The following is a 22002-nucleotide window of genomic DNA, read 5'->3' as shown; positions in this document are numbered from 1 at the left end:
ATATCTTGTAATAAACTATAATGGAAAAGAATCTAAAAAAGAATATCCATATGTATAACTGAATCACTTTACTATATACTTGAAACTAAGACAACATTGTAAATTATACTCTAATTTTAAGAAAAATCATGCTTCCTTCATAATATGTGTTAGTTGCTCAGTCATGTCTGACTCTTTTGTGACCCCATGGACTATAGCCCTCCAGGCTCCTCTGCCCATGGATTTCCCAGGCAAGAATACTGGAATGGGTTGCTATTCCATTCTCCAGGGGATCTTCCCAACTCAGTGATTGAACCTAGGTCTCTGGTGTTGCAGGCAGAGTCTTTACCGTCTGAGCCATCTGGGATAACACTAAACTATTAGCCCAAAAAATGACATAAAAATATGGTGTTCTCACTTGAACTGGGTAGCAGTCTTTCTCTCTACCCCAGATCCCCTTTGGTAAAGCACAGAACTGGCATGATGATGTCTGGGTGGGCTGAGGTGACAAGGAGAATTGAGATCGGATATCTCCAGCGCTACTGGTTTAACAAATGAGATAATGAGTGTGAAAAATGCCCAGTGTATTAGTGAAACTATTCATCCAAATAATTTATTGTAAAAAATAGTAGTGATACTTACTTTTTGGGTCTCTACCTAACATTCTTTTTTCCTGCCAAATTGCCATCTGAAAAGAAAATGACCTGAAACAATTTTCTTATGATGCTACGTTTGCTTAATATTGTTCTTTTTCTTTCTTTCTTTCTTTTTTTTTTTTACTTAAGCACTTGCACAAGATGAAGAGAACAGTGACAAACAGGTGACCGTGACAGAGGCTGAAGGTGCTGCGGATCCTCAGGTGTGACTCGCTCTGGGAGGCCCGTCCCTGCGCCCTTCTTCTGTGCTGAGTGGTGAGAGAGCACAGGTGTAGGCAGGTGGCCCAGGTCTCCCCTTCTGTGTTCTGTGAAATCATGGGAATGGAGCACTTATTTTTGATTAGGAGATATTCTACAAGAAAGGCCTGAAATTGCTCATTATCTTTATAATTTGATTCAGGGGAGAAGGACAGGTATGGAGACAGCCCCCACTTCCCAGAGGAAGCAAGCCAAGTAAGTGAAGAACCAGGGGAGACCACCCTGGGGCCATCCGCCCCTTGGAGATGGCAGAGTCAGCCCGGGACAGAGCCCAACAGATCCATGTGGTACCTCCCCTGGCAGAGTTTCCGTACCCACCCCCAGCATTTATCTCGTGGCGCAGACATACTTTTAGTAGCAGCTGACCTCCAAATAGTATGGCAGCATAAAAACTTTGGACACCCTCCTGCTGTAAACTTTATGTAAATGCAGAGGATTGGAAGTTTCTTTGTGGGGACAGCAGGGAGAGAAACAGAACAGATGGCATAAGGACTTTTATTTGCAAAGTCCCCAGCAATTCACCTCCACTCCTCGGAATTCCACTGCCTTGACACCCATCTATAGCGCTATGTGATGTGGCTGAATACCTAGTTGCATTAAAGCAGTTTCTTAACCCTTTTGAGGGTTAGATGACTCATCGCTAAACCTACCTGATAGGGAAGTTGTGAGGATTAAAAAGAGAAGTGTGTTGAATAAGAAAGCCATGGGATTTTATTATACACAAGAAAGAGAAAAGAGTGGGTTCAGGGGAGTCCACTATTTGGAAATCATGTTGTGTACAGAGCGGTGGGGTTGACTGATCTACCCAGGGAGAAGAGTCGGACAGACTCTACACTCAGGGTGAAAGGAGGAGGAAAACGAAAACAGACAAGCCCATCTGAGCCCTTACTAAGTGGGGGGTGTTGCTGGGTTCTCCTCACTAGACCTGCAGAGGAGATGCCCTCTCAGGGTTGTGATGATGGTATCCTGGTATCAAGTAGGTCCAAACTCATCAAAATGGGTACATTAAATGTGTGCAACTTGTTGTATTTCAAGTATACCTCAGTAGGCCTGGTGAAGAAAAGGCTTAGTTTGGTTGACCCCTCGCACTCCACTTTTAAAGTTGTAAATCTGTGGATTCAGGTCAGAATAATCACATTAACTTTGTTAGGCAGGACTGCATAGGTTTTCATGGCCTAATAAGTTCATATAAAGACTTGTTTGGAATTGTTTTGCTGGGGTCATACTCAGAATGCGGCAATCCACAGGCTTATACTGCAATTACTTTTCAGGCTTCCAAGTAAACCTAGGCAGGGATTGCTTTCCCAAAGGTTTCTTAAAGCATTAAGTTATTAGTGGGACATTTTATTTATTATTTAGTTTCTCAACTTAAACTTCTAGTTTTAATTTATTTTGGACTTATTCTGTGGGCAAAGGTCTGTGTTAATGTAGTTCTATTCCTTTGTGTATCTCAAATGGATATGCAGAGCTTGCTCTACAAAATTTTGAGATTTTTTGTCAGCAGTGGTGACATCTCTGACTTGAAACTGGTGAATCTATAATTAGATCAGGAACAGATTCTTTTTAAGTTGGGGAGTCATGAGTTAATTCAGTGGGGTGCCTGACTGTGAGTGTTAGAGGCCTGGACAGCTGTCACCTCCACTGACGTGTCTGAGGAGGTCTGATTCGCTCTCACAATGAGAGGGGCCGCTTTTAATGGCTTAATCCTGCAGGTCCATCTATTCAAATGTGCTGAGTGGACTCACCAGGGGTTCAGGTTGTACAGGGCAAGCTTAAAGAAAACATCCAGAGTTTCTCCATCACATATCTAGACAGATTTAGAAATAAATGTATGTGTGTGCTCATGGGTATAAACATGTGCACTTTCCACAAAAATTTATTCATTTGATACTTGTGTGTGTGTGTGTGTATGTATGTAAAAATTAATCAAGCACCTTTATGCCAGGCTTTTATGGTATTTCATATTATGGCAGTCTTCACTTCAGAGCATGTTATCATCCAGTTAAATGCAAACTGGTTTCTCATTCCTTCCCTGTATGTGATGAAATATGTCACTACAGGAAAAACTTCCTGTGGCTGTTGAAAACTTTAGGTGTACAAAGGGTTAAGCCAGTTACTAACTCTGGAGAGACTGGGCCTTGTTGTGCAAAGGTTTCTCTACCAGAAAATGAGTTCTCTCCTCCTATGCTGGTTTTCTGCTGGAGAAACTTCCTGTTTCCATGCAGTGATGTGTATGCACAGTGAAGGGAGCGTGCAGCCTGGTTTACATCCCACCCCTTTTTCCTCATAGTTGGTGCCTGTAGGCAAGTTCTGTAGTGTCTCTAAACTTGCGTGTTCCTTTAGAGTGGGATCATTTGTCACCAAAGTGTCCAAAGTATCCCCACTATGCTAGGCAGTGACTAGCATGCTTGGTTTTCGTCTTTGTAAAGTGGAGATGTTACGAAGCTGAAATGAAGCAACATAACAAAAGCCTGCCATTCTGGCACAGAAAAGAGTTGAATGTCAGGCCACACCCATGAGGTTAAGAGCTGCTGCCTCCTGGGCCAGGCTGCCAGGGCTCTGGGCTGGGCTCTGATCCAGCACCTCGGGCAAGTTACTCTGCTCTCTGGTGTCCCATGATGCTTTTCTTTAGAGTATCGAGAGTTAACACTTAGATAACACTTCAAATGCACTCTCCTAAGGCCTTTGTTTTTATTACTGTATTTTAAAACCTCACAACAAACCCTATGAGGCTGATAATATAATTACCACCACTTTACAGATGAACTGCTGATGCCGAAAGCAAAAGCTTTTCTGTACACCGGTGTACAGCTGAATCGCATCTCAGAGACAGAATTTTGGATGAAGTAGAAAAGGATAGCCTTTTTACTTTGCCAGACAAAGGGGTCACAGCGGACTCCTGCCTTGAAAAACTGTGTGTGTACCCTCGCCCCTCCTCCAGAAAGCTTTGATGAAGAGTTTTATAACAATACTTCCCAAGGGTGAGTTTGCTGACAAGATGAGGGGGTGTGTGCTCTGCTTAGTCACTCAGTCATGTCTGACTTTGCGACCCCATGGACTGTAGCCTGTCAGGCTTTTCTCTCCATGGGGATTCTCTAAGCAAAAATACTGGAGTGAGTTGCCATGCCCTCCTCCAGGAGATCTTCCCAAGTCAGGGATCGAACCCAGGTCTCCCACATTGTAGGTGGATTCTTTAGTATCTGAGCCACCAAGGAAGCCCAAGAATGTTGGAGTGGGTAGCCTATCTCTTATCCAGGGGAACTTCCTGACCCAGGAATTGAACCAGGCCTCCTGCATTGCAGGTGGATTCTTTACCAGCTGAGCCACCAGGAAGGGTGTGCTAGGGTCTCCTAATCTTGATGAGCTTCTCTGGTTCTGGCTCTGGCTCTTGCCTCTGGTGGTTTCTTGGTTCTCCCTCCCTTGATTAGCAACTGAATCTGCCCTTTGGAACTCAGGGAAGCTCCTGGAGGCTGGAAATTGCCCCCAAGCAACAGGGGACAAAAAGGCCTGTCCCCCATGCCTGGGGAGCCCCAAAGGACCCTGCTAGGATTCACTGTGAAGTGGTGGGGATGGGAATCCAAGCAAGGTAGTCTGATTCCAATATTCTTGCTTGTAACCACTGTGCTAAACAGCCTTCCTAACAGCTCTGAAACGGAGATAATTGTTCTGAAGGTTAATGAGTGTATGTGAAGCAGAACAGCGCCTGGCATACAGTAAGTTCTCAGCAAAAGTTAGCCTCCTGGTCTTCTCATGACTGTCTGTTGCATTATGTTTTGGTTTGAGAATCTATGGTGTCTATCAGGGCTGGGCTACAGGGTTACTCTGCCCTCCATTGTGGTGTCTGCATATCAGAAAGCATTCTAGACCTTCACTCATTATAACCATTTACATAGGACTAAAGGGTTAAATCATCTTACCAAAATGTATAGAATTTTTTCAGGTTCTAGTTTAAGGGTTGTAATGAGATATTCAATGAATAACTTACAGCATTTTGAACTTTAGAAATTCTCCCTGTTTATGCAGGTGGCCACTGGATTCAGTGATTATTTTGTCTCCTATTCCTCCATTGGACTCAATCATTTTATTATTAACTGATGATAACTTAATTATGAAAATTGATTACCAAATAGTTCATGATTGTTGTATCAGTAGCGAAAGTGTTTTTTTTCCAAAATAGACTGAAGAAAGCTCTTGTTTAAGGTTGTGATAGCTATCATAGAAAACAGATGATACTTTTAAATCTTTTGTGTTAGAATATATTAAATTTACTATTCTCTTTCTGTTTTGTTTTTTTTTAAACCACTTTATTATTTGCTCAGCTTTGGTGCTCTGCTTTGCAGAATGGTCAATAATGTATAAGATCTGAGCTGTAATTTCTTTCAGGTCAAAACAAGGTAAAATATGGTGACTTCTCTATTCTAGTCTGAAAGTTCAAAGAATTAAATATATGTAATGAATGAACCTCTTACTTCATCAATTACATTAAATCTGTGATGTATGTAGCTTCATCAGAAGAGATAGTTATGTAATACAATAGAGGAAAAAAAGTGTTTGAGGGAAGTAAGAGTCATAAATTCCATGTAGCTCTGGTTTCTGCCGCCTTCTGTGTTCTGGAGGCAATTTGGCACAATGCAGCATCACACACTGTTGGTATAGGATGGTGTGGTCTAGTAACACAGGTGATTCCACAAGGGAGGAGGACTGGAGGAACGAATCTCCCTGAATTTGCACTGTGAGGGACCAAAAGTCACTGGATGCTTTCCCAGGCACTGTGATGCCCCAGCATGGTGTTGAGGCCTATCCTTGTGATGCCCGGGGCATTAGTAAACCTGCCTTTACCATCACACTTTGCATCACATTTACTTTTCACTGTGACTGCTTCTTGATCCTTTCCCCAGTTATCAAAGGGTACATTTTTCTAGTCCATCTAGTAGAATATTTGTCATCATTTTCTTTCTCTGAAGAAATTTGAGAAAATGAATAATAAAAATTAAATTATTATTTATTAATATTTTAATTTATAATGAATTAACTTTTGAATTTTCCTGAAAAGAATTCTTACTGTTTTCTCGATTTGAAATAGGTATGTGCCATTTGATAATGTAATATAGCATCCCAGTCAATCAGTGTTTTATTCTGTCATTTGGGCTTTCTGTTTAAAGTAGCAAAAAAATTTTTTTCACGAATTTCTAGTCAAGATTTAATTTTTGAAGAAATGAAGCTATTATATAGTAATCAATTCTAATTTACCCACATACCCTGAATTTATGTTGAAAAGCGTTGTTATTACAAAAGTCCTTTCATGAAAGGTATTCTTTTTCATCCTGGTTTTCCTTCCCTTTGAATAGCAATTTTGGCATGATGCTTTTTCTAAGTGTTATAGAAAAGCTGATTTTTAAAGTTATGCAGGAAATGCTTCCATATATAGAACTGTGCTCTTTCACCTTATGTCATAAAGGTTGTTCATTTATCATCCTTGTAGCTTTTCCTAAGGGAATTCTGTCCACGTTTCATTTTATCCCTGAAAGAATGGACCAAACATTTTTATGACTCCATTTATAAAGGAAACAGACTTTTCATTTACATACATTTCTCTTCTCAAATACTGAAAATCATATGAATAACTTTAATTATGCATTACAGAGTTGTTTTTTTTCCGCCAAAGCAGACCTTGAAATAAGGCTCTTAAATCACTCTTCTGACTGACTGTTACACGTTCATCTTTTATTTTTTCCTGGCCTAGATTATTAGGTAAACAGTTTATAATTAATTTCACATAGATAAATTAATAGTCCTGGCATGTGAAAGTCTAGATCAAGGGCTGTTAGTTATCTTGCCTCTCTTGCCATAACAAAGCTCTCAAAATATATTAATAAATTCATGGCTTTTTGAATTAAATCACTAAATTACAGAACTGTGAAAGGAACCCCCTGGAGAACATCTGGTTGAGCATGGTATTTCCAAAGAGGACTGTCTTATAAAACTATCTAGGATATACGGGCATCTCTCCAGGCTTAAAGTTCTCTAGGGAGTGAAGAAGCTTTCATAACCCTCCTTGAAAGCCTTTTTTGATAGTTATATATGAGTGCTATCGAACTGATTGTCATGTGAAATGCATCTAGAAATTATGCAAGAGACCAGAAAATCTAGATCACAATATTCCTTTTAAAATTATAAGGTAATTTAATTACAAACATCAAAAAATTAAGCCAATCTGAAAACCCATTTTTTAAAGTAATAGCATTTTGTGTTTAAAATACATAATTTGTAAACCCAAGTATCTGGTACTGATGAAAATGTATTTCCTCAAGAAAGAAATGTGTCTAGGATCCTAAGCAAGAAGCTCATGTTCACACAGAAGCCAAAAAAATAGTCAAGGTCTCTTAACTTTCTTCTCCTCAGTCCTATCGTTTTGTTGCTGATGATATTATCAGTTATATTCTAAGGATAGGTGTGGAACCCACAGACAGAAGTAAAGACTCTGTCCAAACTGGCATCTGTGGACGCTTGGCCCAGGTGTTTGGAGCCAGTGCTGGTGAGAAGAGGGAGCAGGCTCATTCTCACTTGGCAGGTCGGTTAGCTCGAGGAGCTCTCCTCCGTGTACCATCCCAGCCGGGCCCATCCCACTCGTGGCCTCTGTTACCCCAGGCTGCCACCCCAGGGAGCAGGCAGAGATGGGGACCAATCCATCACACTGCTGAGTCAGCAGCTGTGCAGCAGGTCCAGAGCTTACAGGGTCATTAACACCCTCTCTCCTCTAGCAAGACAGTGTATTACATACTGGGAGAATGACACGGATGGAGAGAGAAGAAGTCCTAGATGGTCAGCATAAATGGACTTTCTGGATAACAGAGATACAATCCTCTAAGTATCAAAACATTTAAAGAATGTTGATCATTTTTGTCTAGGTATTTCCCAGAATAATTTCCTTGCCTTCTTAGTTTTAAAGGAAGATCCTTAATTCCACTGGTCCTCTTTTTACTCTGTGGCAGTGATTAAAAGAGCATCTTCAAGATTGGCCCATTTGTTTAGCATTAGCTCAGTTATGGACTCCATTAAAATCCTGATAAAGCAGCATGTCCTAAGGAGGATGGCTAGAATGGTAAAAGGATCTAAAAATAAAATCAAGTGAGTCCTTACTAATGCTTGGCAGTCTGATTCTATTCTTGTTGTCCAGTTTCCTATTCTCTCAGGTCAGAAGTTGAGAAACCACAGTCTCCTGCCTGTTTTGTAAATAAAGTGTTATTGGAACACAGCTGTGCTCATTCACTTACATACTGTCCATTGCTCCATTTGTGTTAAACTTGCACGGTGGCTCAGACAGTAAAGAATCTGCCTTCTGATGCAAGAGACCCAAGTTCAATCCCTGGGTAAGGAAGATCCCCTAGAGAAGGGAATGGCATCCCTCTCCAGTATTCTTTCTTGCCTGGAGAATCCCATGGACAGAGGAGCCTAGTGGACTACAGTCTGTGGAGTTGCAAAGAGTTGGACACAACTGAGCAACTAACACTTTCACTCTCACTTTGGGTCCTTACACCAGAACCACACAGCCCACTGACCCTAGAATATTTACACTCTGGCCCTTTACAGACAAAGGTTTGCTAACCCTTGGAACTGAAATGACTGTTACATGCTCTCTTTTGTTATGCTTCCAGCATCTTCTCAGAGTCCTTACTCTCAGCTAATTACCTGAATTGTTGTTTCTGAAATAGAGGTCTTCAAGAAAGAATTTCCATGTTCTTGTCACCAGATATGCCAGCCTACCTGCACTTCTCCCCCTGTATCCTCCCCTCCTGTTACAGTGAGGGAAGTATTCACATGCATGTTTCTGAGGGTTGATCTTTATGCTCTCTTTCCTACTCAGGCACGTTTCCTAAAAATGCCATCTCTCTAGCCCATGCCATCAAATTTCTCTCTACACGGGATGATTTCTAATAAAGATAAAAGTGCTGGAATATCCCTCACCTTAAACGAGCAACCAGAGCTCCCTGCAGCGTCACTTTTTAACTAGTGCCCCGTTCTTGAAATAAAACTCCTTAAAAGAGTTGTCTCTCATTCTCTGTGAAGCCCATGTGAATAAAACTTGTCCCCCCACCACTTTTTTTCCTCCAAAAAAATAGTTATACTCAAAGTCACCAATTACTTTTGTTAAATTCAATGTCAGTTGTTTGAGCTCCTCTTATTTGATGTTTCAGCTACACTGAATGCAGCTTTTCACTCCCCCCTCCTTGAAAACACCATCTTCACTACTCACCAGGTTCTCCTCCTAGAGCCCTCCTCATTCTCCTTTCCAGATTAGTCATCTTTGTTGTTTAGTTGCTAAGTCATGTCCAACTCTTTGTAACCCCATGGACTGTAGCCCACCAGGCTTCTCTGTCCATGGGATTCTCCAGGCAAGAATACTGCAGTGGGTTGCCATTTTCTTCTCAGGGGATCTTTCTGGGATCAAAATTGAGTCTCCAGATTCTTTACCACTGATCCACCAGGGAGGGAGGCCTCACTCTTCATCTTCCCAGTATCTAAATATTAGACTCAATTCATGGATTTCTTCTCTTCTTTGTTTGCATCACCCCATTGGTAACCTTAGTCCTTCCTCTAGCTTAAATACCATCTACCCTATGATGACTCCCATCCCCAGCTTAGTCTTCTCTGGATCTCCTGACAGCCAGCCCGGCAGCTCCGAATGGGTGTCTTAATAGGCATGTCCCATACCAGACTGCCCCCCCAAAAGTCTCCCAATCTCAGGAGCTGACAGCCCCTACCCTTCTAGTCACTCAGGCCAAATATCAAGGAGACAACCATTTCTGCTGGTCCTGCCTTTGAAATAGATCCAGAATCTAACCACTTCCGACCATCTCTGCCACTGCCATTTCTTCTTCCAAACCATTTCTTGTCTGAAGACCAATCTTAATCGGCCTTGTAGCTTCAACTGCTCTTCCCCACTTAACAGTGTTTCCTCAACCCAGAAGATGGAATGATCCTGTTAAAAGATAAGTTGGATCATTCCAGTCCTATGTTCAAAACATGTTAAAGTCTTCTTCCATCTTGTTCAGAAAAAGAGTGTAAACCTCTTGCACGTCCTGTGCTGAAGCTACACGTCCTGGTCCAGCATCTCCTCTCTGAACTGTCCCACAGGTCTCCCCTCAGCAGCTCCGCTGCAGCCCTGATGTGGTCTTCCCTCATCCCGGAACACGCTGAACACTCCCAGACCTCGGGGCCACTGAGCTTCTGTTCCTCTGCCGGGAACGTCCTTCACTCCCCTTCGGTCTCCTCTCAGATGTCAATCAACGAATCCTTCTGTGTCTCTTACCCTCCTTTCTTTTCCTTCTTATCACATACCACCATCTGATTTTTCATATCTGTCTGTTAATGTAATCCACATTTCCTATTTAATGTAAGCTACATGACATGTGACTTGGGCTTTATTGTTATTCACCACTGTATTCTTAGAACCTGTAATAGATCTTGGTGCATGGTTGTTCCAATAAAAGCAGTTGAGTGAGTGACTGACTGAATGAATGAATAAAATAGGAAGGTAGGGGAATATACATGAGGAATGCAAAAAGGAGGACATCATAGGTATTGGTATTTAAATATTTAGCAGATCGTCATATTGGATAAAAAGTAGACACACTTTCAGTTGCTTTAAAGGGCAGTGCTAGTTCTCATGGATTGAAGTTCAGTGGTTTCAGAATTTTGTCTAGCGTGATAAGGGGCTTTCCAGTACTTCTGGCTCTCCAGCACTGCACAGCCTGTCTTAAGATAAACTGAGATCCTTGTCTAAGGAAACCCTGGAGACAAACTGGAAAACCACTTGTGAAGCATGCGGTAAAAATAAATCCCTGACTTTGGTGGAGAAATTCCACTTGCCATTCCAGGGGAATCTGATTTGGGCCACTTCCGATTTTCTTGTTTGTTTGTTTCCTTCCTATTTGTTGGAGAAAATGCTAGATAAGGAGCTGTCCTTGCCCTTAGGAGTAACTACTTAGTCACTGCTTTGCATGGACGGTTCCATTTTTCTGATGCCCACTCAAAAAAATGTGTGTCTTCAGTACAGACTATTAAGATCCTAAGGTTGTGATCACTTGCTGCCCCTTTCTCTGTATTTGGTCACATCGCTGGGTCCATTCAAATCCTGTCGATTGTAAAGGGTAAAACGAGGATTTGATAGTTTTGGCCATTCCTGCCAGGAGTAACTTAAGATTTCTTTTTAGGTCATTTCCTCATATGTCAGTGTGAACCATTTTTGAAAGAATTTGAGTAGAAACTGTTCAGAGTGTGTGTTAACAATGAACATTTTTTTTCTTATCAAAATCCTAGATTCTTTTTCATATTATCATCATTACTTGGTGCTTGGGTCTAATGAAAAATATGGTGCTTTGTGGACCATTTCTAAACTCTGAGTATGTTTGAAGTTTTCTTTTTGCAGTTGATTTTTAATAACTTTCTACCACATTTCATGCAACATTGGAGGTATTTTACTGATATTGCCCCACAGTAACTTTTCAGTTTCGAAAGAAAAGAATTTCTTGTGCTTTTCTTGTGAACTGTATATTTGTACATGGAATGAGCTGGTGGAGCTAAGGAGTTAGGAGGTTGTGCACTGTTATTTTTAGTACTCTATCACTTCACCCTGATTGCCGGAGTAGTTCCTGGCTAACTTTCCCATGAGTTTTTAACCTCTTGCTGGGCTTATGTAACAGGAAACAGGCTGTCAGGAACAAATAGTGGCATATCAGGAGCACCCTTTAGCAGCAAATGATTCAGTTTGCTCTGCCTTTCCCTCTCTTAAAGTAGACTGATAAATGATCTCAACTTAAGTCTTTCAGTGCGGCATTCCTAGGTTAAGTTTCAGTTTTGGAGAGGCAAAATATTTTTACCAAGACCATGATTCAATCCAGGCGACAAGAGAAGATGAGTGTATTATAAGGTGAACTATTCAGTGAGCAGTGTCATGTCCTGGGACTGTGGATTTAAGTATATCTTTGCTTTTTCTCCAACTCTTAAGGCTGGCATGATGTGCAAACTTCAGGAGAGAGATGATATCGGGCGAATCGAACTGGTCCAGAAGCTGGCAAGAGAAAACTGTCAGTTTTTGCAGACGGACAAAAAAGAACAGGAGAAATCTGAACACGTAAGCACTTTTCCTCTTGGGAATGCAGGTTTGAGGGGGTGGAAAGTGTTTCTGCCTGGTTGTATGTTTGAAGGGAAGAATATTTTATTTTAAATTCTTTGGGCTTGGGTTTTTTTTTTTTTTCCCCTCCAAAAGCATGCTTCTTAGTAAAAGAGAATGACAACTGCTCTAATTTTCTAGGCCAGTGGTTTATGACACTGGATTTAGAAGCAGTCTCTTCACAGAAGTAGATTGTGTAGAAATATAAGAATGCACAGGAGCACATGTGAATGCATGTCTATTTGATAGCTTCCAGGCTTGACTTGGGGAGTTTCACCCCATCAGAAACTCTGTGGAGTATGAATTCTAAAAGAACATTCTGATGTACTTTTATGTTGAGCCCAGGGGGTGGATCTAGTTATCAAGCAAATAAGTCCTAACTCAAGAAGTAGGTGAGAACAGAGGAACAGATTCTAGATGCTTAGACCCAGCGGCAGAGTCAGAAGGGCGTTTTCCCAGTATTTCATGAACGTTTGTGTTCCAACAAGAGTTATATTGTTTAGGTGCAGTTAGACTGGAGGGAAGGGACGCTTTGCTCCGTTGTCCTGAAAGCAGTTATTCAGCCTGAGCCTTAGAACCAAGAACGCTGCGGTCATGCTGGGGAGACAATGGGACCACTCACTTCGGCTCCACATTGTTGTCTGTTGACTTCGTGTTGTTGTTTGTAAGGCCTCACCCTCCATGCTGAGCCTTCCAGGATTGCTCATGAAGGGGAAAATACCCCCGTGTGTATGAACGTGTCTTTTCTCTGACTTTTAATCTTTGCTGAAATTTTGTTTTCAACCCTTTGCAAGGGAGCAGAATTGGTTCATGCTCATTCTGCTCCGAGACCATCAATACAAACACCAGGGATTGACGGAGCGGGAGAGGAGGGGAGAGGTCCCAGGATGGCAGGCTGTTCCATTTGATCACGTAACACATCTATAGCAGTGTGGCATCGAGTCATTAGCTATCAGCGTCTCAAGGGGGAGAACAATTAGGCAGTTTCAGAGCCTGCAGTGGCAGTTATCTCAGAGGTGACTGTTGGCTTTAAGTTTGAGTGGACGTCTCAGGAGCCTTCACCTCAGTGGGTACTACTTAAGGAACTTTCTTGTGTTGTTAAAAACACTCCAGAGGTTAACTATATGGAAGACTGACTCCTAACCTCTTCTGCATCCATAGAATATCCCAGTGCATGTCTTAAATTTCTCAAAACAATGTTCCTTTTGATTCATCTTAGTTAGAAGAGCAGTCGTTTTCATATGCTATATTTTACCGATTTCAGGGTGTTCTCCCCTCCTTCCTCCACACACATCTTAGAATTTCTGAAATCAGGATGAGTCTTAACAGTTGATGATATGAAAATATGCCCTAGTTTAATTGGGAGCATTTCTCTTCCCTAGTGGTCCTTAAAAAGGATGACATATTATACAATGGAGAAGGAAATGGCAACCCACTCCAGTATTCTTGCCTGGAAAATCCCATGGACAGAGGAGCCTGGGACAGTTCATAGGGCTGCAAAGTCAGACAAAACTGAGTGACGGAGCACACATTATACAATGGATTGTATATTCAATTCAGTGGATCAGTAACAACCTGAGGGGAGAGAGAGATCTTTTAAAATCAAACCAATAGAGTAACCCTTCCCCCTTCCTCAAGGTCAGAAATCACCAGCCTTAGGCCATAGACAGCTTTATGCTTAATATAAAGCTACCTGTGTTGCCTTTGCCTTATTAGTTTAATCCAGAATATTATAGTTACAGTTAATGAGAATATAATACCCTCCAAATACATAGTAACAAATCTGAAAGTGCAGCTGTTAATGACTTTGACCATGAGATGGAAATTTAGTGGTGGAAGGTTTGCGACTCTGCTTACGGTTGTGTACTCACTGTTCTCTTTAAACCTTTATTTTAAGATGGTAGAAAAGAACACTATGGTTTTTTACTTCTTGTATGAATGTCGTAATATGGATGCATTAACAGCTCTGAAGATTGTGTCCTTCTGAGGGGAAAGATGATGTATAAATAAATAGTGGAATGATGGCCTTTTCTGTTTAGACTTTTCCTGCTGAAGCTGACAGTCAGGAAAGGTGAATGTGAAGGATCTTTCTTCCTTCATGATAAATATGAACTTAGTTATTCTGTGATCTCCCTCCTTCAAGCTGACACCAGCTGAGCTCTCAAGGCTAAGACTTCCACAGTGCACCACCAAATGGAACCTTTGACACTGGATGCTTCCTGCACCTTTTGCAGTTGTTTGTTAGGAATAAAAACCACCTGTTGGATTATTTCACTCTTTTGTCTTAAGCACTCGATATAGCAATCCCTTTGCTTGCCCACTGAGTTCAGTGTCCATGAGCTGGTTGCAGCATTTTCATTTTTCCTGCCCTCACTTTCTTTTCAGCATCAGTCATCTGTTCTTGTCTATGAAAACACGCAGAATATACAGAGGAAACTGCAATTTACTTAATGTAAACTTACTTCTGCAGTTTCCTACTCTTACAACAATAACAATTATGACCAAACCCTAGAGTTACATACAAATTTCCTTTCTTTTGTGATTCTCAAATGCTTCAACTACCTCATCTACCATTCCTGAGCCAAAATAATTTAAGTGGACAGTGGTAAAATTTGAGTTTATTTTATTTATTTATTTAAAATTTGAGTTTAGAATCTCAGATGCCTATTGAGTCATTCTTTTTAGTGAACGACTTTGCTTCTCCAGTCCCAGTAAGCCATGTCCCTCTTTGTCCATAAGCATTCAAAAGAGAAAGCTACTTTAAGGTCCTACTGCCCAGAGATAGACATGAATTTGATAGAATAAGGTTTTTGTTGCTGGTGCATCTTGTTAGAAATTGAAGGGGCTTTGAGATTTCTGGGTAGGCATATCTAATATCTTCTTAAACTGGTAAATGCCATGATTAAAAATGGATGCAATTAGAGAAATGCTTCACTCTGTGCTTTTGCCAGGGTGTTTCTGAAGTTTAAAAAAGTTAAATGTATAATTGTCACAAGTTTCTCAGGAAACATTTACTTTTCCTGTTTTCTATTAACAGGCTGTAGGCAAAATCAGCCAGCACTCATTCCTAAGTGTTGAAAATTATGTGAGAACTTTAAGAAGGGGACAGAAAGGGCTCTTTCTTATAAACATTATGAGAGTGAGCTTAATATTTGGTCATTAATTCTTTAAAGAAATTGCCTCTTATATAGGCATCGTATTTTCTAGTCTTAGTTCTATGATTATATCCATAGAGGAAGGGGCATATGTTACCAAATGGGAACTTTTGAGCTTGACCTGGAAGGATGACTAAAGTCATAGAAGGGCAGGGCAGGGAAGAGCATTTAAGACAGAGGGACCATCAGGAAGGTGTGTGAGTTGAGCCTTGGCAGTTCTTGGGAAAGGAGTTGGGGTGGGGTGGGCTGTGAGGGAAGGTAGAATTCGATTGTGAAAGACCTGGCAACCCACTCTAAGCAGTTTAGACTTGCTTTTGTGGCCAAGGAAAGCCATCAAAGAAGGGAAGCGGTATAATCAGATGTGGGCTTTGTAAGATCCCTCTGGCATTGGTTTAGAGGAAAAATTGAGTGAGGAAGAGGGAAACGCTGGAGAAAACCCTTAGAAAGATATTGTTGTGAGTCAGGTGAGAGATGTAAGTCTGAACCAGGGTGGCAACTCTGGGAAATGAGAAGGTCACAGATGGTGGGTGAGTCATTTAGATGGTAAACTTGGCAGTATTTGATGACTGGTGATGGGAGGATGTGTGTGCTAATTTATACTAAGCAATTTTGAAGTTTGTACTACAATTTCCTGGTATAGACATGAGAACGTTGTCTTTATCTCCAAAATGGTTGGTCACTTTTCCCAAAAAGCTCTGTAGCCATTTACCTTGCCTTGTCCTGCAGTTGTTTCAGGTATCTGAGATAGATGCTGCAGCACACAGTGTTTATCTCATCAGCAAATCATCAGATGGGTTTTTGGCTAACAGTAGGGAGACTGCTTCTTCTGAGACCCAGGTACTTGGACGATAGCTTAAGCATAGAGAATCTCTGGTAGCCTCAAAATGAACTGAATTATTTGGCCAATGCTTTGGCATTGGTTGCAGTGATGTGTGTACCTCCTTCAGAATTAACTGTGATTTTAGAGGTGTTCTCCTGATCCATTTAGTCTGAGTTGGTGTTTCTATACTGTTATTCTGGAATATCCTTGGTTGTTTATTCATTCAGTGCATCTTTATTAAAGCTAATGTTGTAGTGGATCCAGAATAACTATGCTGGTTCCTCCCTGAAGGAGTGTAGTTCCGTTGTGGAGAGGCGATACAGACACACGTAACAGTGGTGTGAGGAGACAGTGGTAATAATCCACAGAGAGATCCATGGGTGTCACAGCAAGACTTTTCACCTGGGCAGACAGGACTCTCTCATGGCAGAGGTAGAGTTTGATGTGGGCCTTGAAGTAGGTTTGAAGTTGGATTTAAACAATCCAAACTGAAGAAAAGCATTCCCGGCAGAGAGAGGAGCATTAGAAAATACACAAGGCGTTTTTGTTTTTGTTTTTTTTTCCTTGAAATTGAAACCACTCTGTGTCACCAGAGCACCAAGAGTGGGGTTGAGGAAGATGGTGGCAAAGATTTAGGAGAAGGAAAAGTGAGGAGCAAGATCGGGGCCAGGCTGTGGAGGATTTTGAGGGCTGACACGTTTCACTTCATCCTACAAATAATGAAGAGCCATTGACTTGTTTTGTTAGTTTTCATCAAAAAGAAGGATGAAGGGGCCCTTCTGTGAGGGAAATGATATTATTTCAGTGTGATGGGTCAGAAAGCTGAGGCTGATGGGTGACCAAGCAGAGCTGGGCCAAGTGGCAACTCAAGTCCAACTGCCCCTGGTCACCCGCTCGCTCAGCCGTCAACCCCGGAGGGAGCCTGGTGTGAGGACCGGAAGCCGAGATGACAGGGTGGTCCTGAGGAAGAGCGACCACCAGGACGGCGGCCCTGGGGGAAAGACAGAACGATGATGTACTGAAAGGATGGTGGTGGTGAAGTGTGGGAAGGAAGAAAGAAAAGGGATGCTTAGGTACAAGCTTATTTTGAATTCTAACTCAATTTTTTAAAGTGTATAGACAGTTCACATTTAGTATCTGTGAAGCAGCTGGATTGAAGAACAGCTCTAGATGTGGGTGCTGTGTTCTGCCATACCATTGCGCTGTTTACTGGAAAACTGAAACTCAGCTTTTCCTGAAATGTTGTTTATGCTTCGTAGTGTATTATCTTGTAGAAGAGGAGTAGCAACAAGCCGCTCCTAAACTCGACCTCCCAATTTCCAAACTGCAGAAACGAAAGTCTATAAAACGTATGTGGAAGCCGTGCCTAGCAATGCTTGCTTTCCATGGGGACCCTGTCTGTATCCCTCCCTCTCCCCACCCCGCTTTCTTTAGTTCCTTTGTTAAGTCTGGGGACCCACCCTACTTCCTTCCCCTTTTCCAATTCACTCATGAAATATGGGTGGGAAGGAGGTTTTACACATTCTGAAACCGAATCTTGGCAGGGTCTGCTGCCAGGCTGGGGTCCCTATCTCTCAACCTAAACCGGAATTTCCTCTCCCCCGTTTCCTGCAGCCTCATCCTGCAGCCCTGCTTGCGTCAAAGGGCTCGCTGGGCGTCCAGGGGCTTGCTGCCCGTGTGTCCCGGGGGCAGAAGTGGGCTGAGGATTCCGGCTCCTGCCACTCTTTATTCCACACTCTAAAAGTTGGTCTCTGCATTTTCCCAACTTATGTTTAGTCTCTTACTTGAAAAAAAAAAAGACTTTATATAAAATGAAAACCCTCTTTATGCTCTATGTGAAATACTGAAAAGAGATGGCCTTTTTATTCTGTATTCAAACTTGCTTTATACATCGAGGTGAATAAAATTAAAGAGGGATCATGGCATTATTTGAAGTTTGCCAGTAATTTAGTTTAACCAAGAACTACTTAAAGACAAGTGCAGTGTTATCACATCATTGCTTAGTTTCAAAAGCCAGAATTCAAATGTAATAGGCAAGTCATAACATATTAAGTGGCCCACTACTGAGAAATTCTGTGCAGAAACTATGTTGTTTTTCTTAATAAGAAAAATCCCAACTTTGTGTTGGTTTGGCATTTACATATATACCTTTTTAGAGGAAATAGGCTTCCTTGAGTGAGTTGTTTTAATTCATCTTTAATCAGGATTAATTTGGCCACAGAGTAATCACGAAAGTGATAGAGAAGAGAGGTCTTACCTCCAAGAAGTTTACGGTTTGGCTGGAGATAAAATTCACACGTGGAAAACCAGTGCACCATTCAAGACAGTGTTAAACGAAGTGTTTAAATAATTTCACAGACGTTCAGGGAGAAGGAAGTACCTCTGGTAAACTTTTTCACAGTTGCAGCAATCCATAGAGAAGCTCTTTTCCTTTTTCAAAAGCAAGGTTTGGAAGTTTGGTTCATTTTAAATCCTGCTTTTATTTTGTTTTTTTTTTTCCATCATAAAATTGGCAGCCAGGCAGCCAGAGGACTTCAGTGTTTGAGCTCCTACTGTCTGGCAGAGCCATCTGCCCACTAGCTCTGGTTTTTAGGTCTCACAAGAAGCCTGTTGCAAGTCTCACTCAACATTTAAAAAATATTATCTTCAATTTTTAACATTTTAAGCAGAGAGGAACTTGTCATTATTGTATTTGTTTATTTTTCTGAAGATACTCATTTATTTTTAAAAAGGCCCAGTTAAGAAAATGGATCCTGGCTCAGTTAGTTTGGTTTATCAAATTCGTATTCTTGGCTGATGTTGGATTCCCTGTGGTACAGATGCTACTCACCAGGTTTATCAAGTTCTTCTACACGTAAGGTTGAAATAGTCATGTTATCTTTAGTGTGTTTGAGAAATCATACTGCCGTGTGGTGCTGTGCTTCATCGCTCAGTCGTGTCTGACTCTTTGCGACCCCATAGACTGTAGCCCGCCAGGCTCCTCTGTCCATGGGGATTCTCCAGGCAAGAATATTGGAGTAGGTTGCCACGCCCTCCTCCAGCGGGAGAAATCATACTAAATATGGTGAAACATTGAAATACTGAAAAATAAAGTATTTTTCTCAACTTTTGTTCCTCTCAGTGGTATAACTCACTCCAGACCCCTGGCAACCTTATATTCTTTTTTTCTCTACCCCATCAAGGTGTGATCTACATTAATATAACAGTATTAATACTTTGTAGGTTGTCATCTGATCAGTTAACACTAGAAATCTTTGGTGGTTTGGTTTCATTTGAATTTATAATGAGTGCTTTAAGACAAAAGGATAGAGAAAAGATGCATGGACAGATGGACAGCCATTCATAGAGAGATGGACTGTACTTTATGACAACTGTGACCACTGAGGCTTGGAGAAATAAGACATGGAGACACAGGGACTCATGTACATTGTGTCTTGATTCCCCCAAAGACTGTCCTGATACATCAGTGCTTTGGGGAGAGTCAACATTGCAAGAAATTTAGAGGCTGAGTTCACAGTTACTGTTGTCTAGTTGCCAAGTCCTGTCCAGCTCTTTTGTGACCCCATGGACTGTAGCCCACCAGACTCTGTCCGTGGGATTCTCCAGGCAAGAGTACTGGCGTGGGCTGCCATGCCCACCTCCAGGGGATCTTCCTGACCCAGGGATCTCCTGTGTCTCCTGCATTGGCAGGCAGTGAATTCTTTACCACTGAGCCACCTGGGAAGGCCGGAGTTCCCAGTTACCTGCATCCTAAGTTCCAAGGTGCTATGGAAGCTTGTCACAAGGCACTCAGCTGGTCCAGGGAGACACGCCTGTGTCCCTGAGGAAGAGACAGGATCTGAAGAGTCAGAAGAGTTCCTAGAAGAAGTGAGGCAGGGCAGGCGTTCCAGGCAGAGGAGAAAACCTTGGGAGGACCGGAAGGGCTGAAGCCGAGAGGACGCCGCAGCTCTGCAGGGGGAACCAAGAGGCTGGACGGAGCTCCGGGGAGGGCGAGGAGGCAGGTCTGCCCGAGAGGCGGGGACAGAGGAGGCAAGGCCTTACCCACAGGCCTAGTCAGAGATGGGCTGCTCAGAGTGAGACAGAGCCCTTGTGGAGACTTTAAACAAGAGAGGAAGATGATTAGATTTGAAGTTTTGAGATTCCTCTGCTGCACTGTGGAACGGGTTTGCCAGCCAAGAATGGGTCACACTCACTCCCTTCAAAGCTTTCTGACTCACCTTCCCTCACAGACCTCTCTTGATTTTACATAAAACAGTAACCAGCATAAATGTCAAAGCTTTGCTGTGAAGACAGAATGTCCAATTATAGCTCACCGTTTAACTGAACAGCTTTACTCTAAAATGTACCATATCAAAAAATAAAAAAATAAAATGTACCACATCATCATTTTTCTTTAAAAAATTGACTTTGATTCAGTCCTGTTTCATAGAATAAATTTTGAATTTGTATGTAATGTGAATACTTTCTGTTAATTAACACCTGACAGGCACGTATGTTCAGATTAAATGTACTTAACTTTGCTGCATAATATTTGCTGCATATTGATTCAACCCGAGTTTGGTGATTTCTGTGTGATTCACATACTTCAGTTGATAAAGATGAGGAAAAGAAATTTATAAAAGATTTTCATGTGGGATGTAAAGAACTTTTTTTTTTTTTCCTTTTGCAGTGGGAAGTGGGTGGAAAGGAAAAATTCCATCTGGCATACAGCAGCCCTAAATGTTGTTTTAAGAGAGCAAAAATAGAAGATGGCTGAAAATATCATAACAGAACATAGCAGGCTGTGGGCAAATGTACAGTACATATTTTCCTAATAAATCATGTTAAATACCCATATTTTGCTTAAAACATGACCATGTTCTTGTTTGTCAGTACATACAAATTTGTCTTTAATTTTTTAAAAATCAACCACTCCATTATTGAAGAACAAAAGACTTGTTTGGGTGTCTTGAAGTTAATGCTGTCACATTAAGTCTACCTGGAATAGGTTTTTGTGGGGTTTTCTTTCCTTTTCCAATCTCTCCCTCCTGTATTAAGAAAAAAAAATGGAGAAATAAGATATGGCATGTCTCTTCATTTATTGTACATTTGTCCGTAATTAGGTGAACAAGGCTCAACAATTTTAACAAAACTTTGTAAATGTCCTCTTTGTTCAGGTTCCAGGAATGACTGGGCATGATCCAGATGAGCTGAGTCAGAGTAAAGGATTAGGGGCTCCTTTAGATCCAAGAAATAGAGAGGGAGTGAACAATGGTGATAATAAGATAATTAGGATGGCAGGAAATGGCCCTGGGGTAGGGATTTCCAAGGAAGCTCATGAAAACTCAATGAGTCCCAGAAGCATATCTTAGTGACCTCTCAGGTGGGGGTGGGGTAGAAGGTGTCCAGTTAAAATTTTGACCCTGTGCGATCAAAATCATACGGGGGATTCGTTAAACCTTTCTTGATCTTGCCTTGGCTACAACTTATAGAGGTAAAACAAGCTTCCTATTGGTACTCTCGTGAATAAAGAATTCTGATGATCCCCAGATGGTGCAGTGCCTAATAAAATATCAAACTGAATTTTATGGTTGGAGATGCTGTCACTTTCTCCCAGGTCAGTGACCTTACTATAAGGAATCGAACCCTCATCTCCTGCATTGGTAGGCGGTTTCTTTACCACTGAGCCACCAGGGAAGCAGTTACCCCATCAGAAAACTAACACAGCAAGTCCTAAAAGCGGGCACAAACAGTTTTGCCAACAAGAAGTTACTGGGACATTCCGTCCTTATTGAACATCCATAGGGCAGCACAGAACTGAAAATTACCTCTGTGTTAAAACAATACTTTGATATAACTCTAAAATCGTGGGAACTGAGAGGTTAATTGAAGCCATGGAGATAATACTGGCTCCTCTCCTACTACGTACGACTGGAATATACAGTGGCAGAGACAGAAACATGCATGGCTCCAGTTAGTGCT

At 41.6% G+C, this 22002-nt stretch overlaps 1 protein-coding gene across 4 annotated transcripts in view; it reads left to right on the top strand.

The window, feature by feature from the left end:
- Nucleotides 1-22002, top strand: part of RAPGEF5 (Rap guanine nucleotide exchange factor 5) — a 232784-nt gene that overhangs the window by 118346 nt on the left and 92436 nt on the right. For 2 of the 4 annotated variants that reach the window (XM_043871607.1, XM_043871605.1), the window contains exons 8-9: nucleotides 765-838; nucleotides 11902-12027. In XM_043871607.1, coding sequence (XP_043727542.1) covers nucleotides 765-838; nucleotides 11902-12027 — 200 coding nt within the window. Of the gene's footprint in view, nucleotides 1-764; nucleotides 839-11598; nucleotides 12028-22002 lie in introns of those variants that run through there. The other 2 variants (XM_043871609.1, XM_043871608.1) reach the window with 2 other exon arrangements.

This window comes from Cervus elaphus, chromosome 18 (assembly GCF_910594005.1).
Source record: "Cervus elaphus chromosome 18, mCerEla1.1, whole genome shotgun sequence".
In the NCBI taxonomy this organism is placed as follows: Eukaryota; Metazoa; Chordata; class Mammalia; order Artiodactyla; family Cervidae; genus Cervus; species Cervus elaphus.
This window is presented reverse-complemented; position numbering and strand designations above follow the sequence as displayed.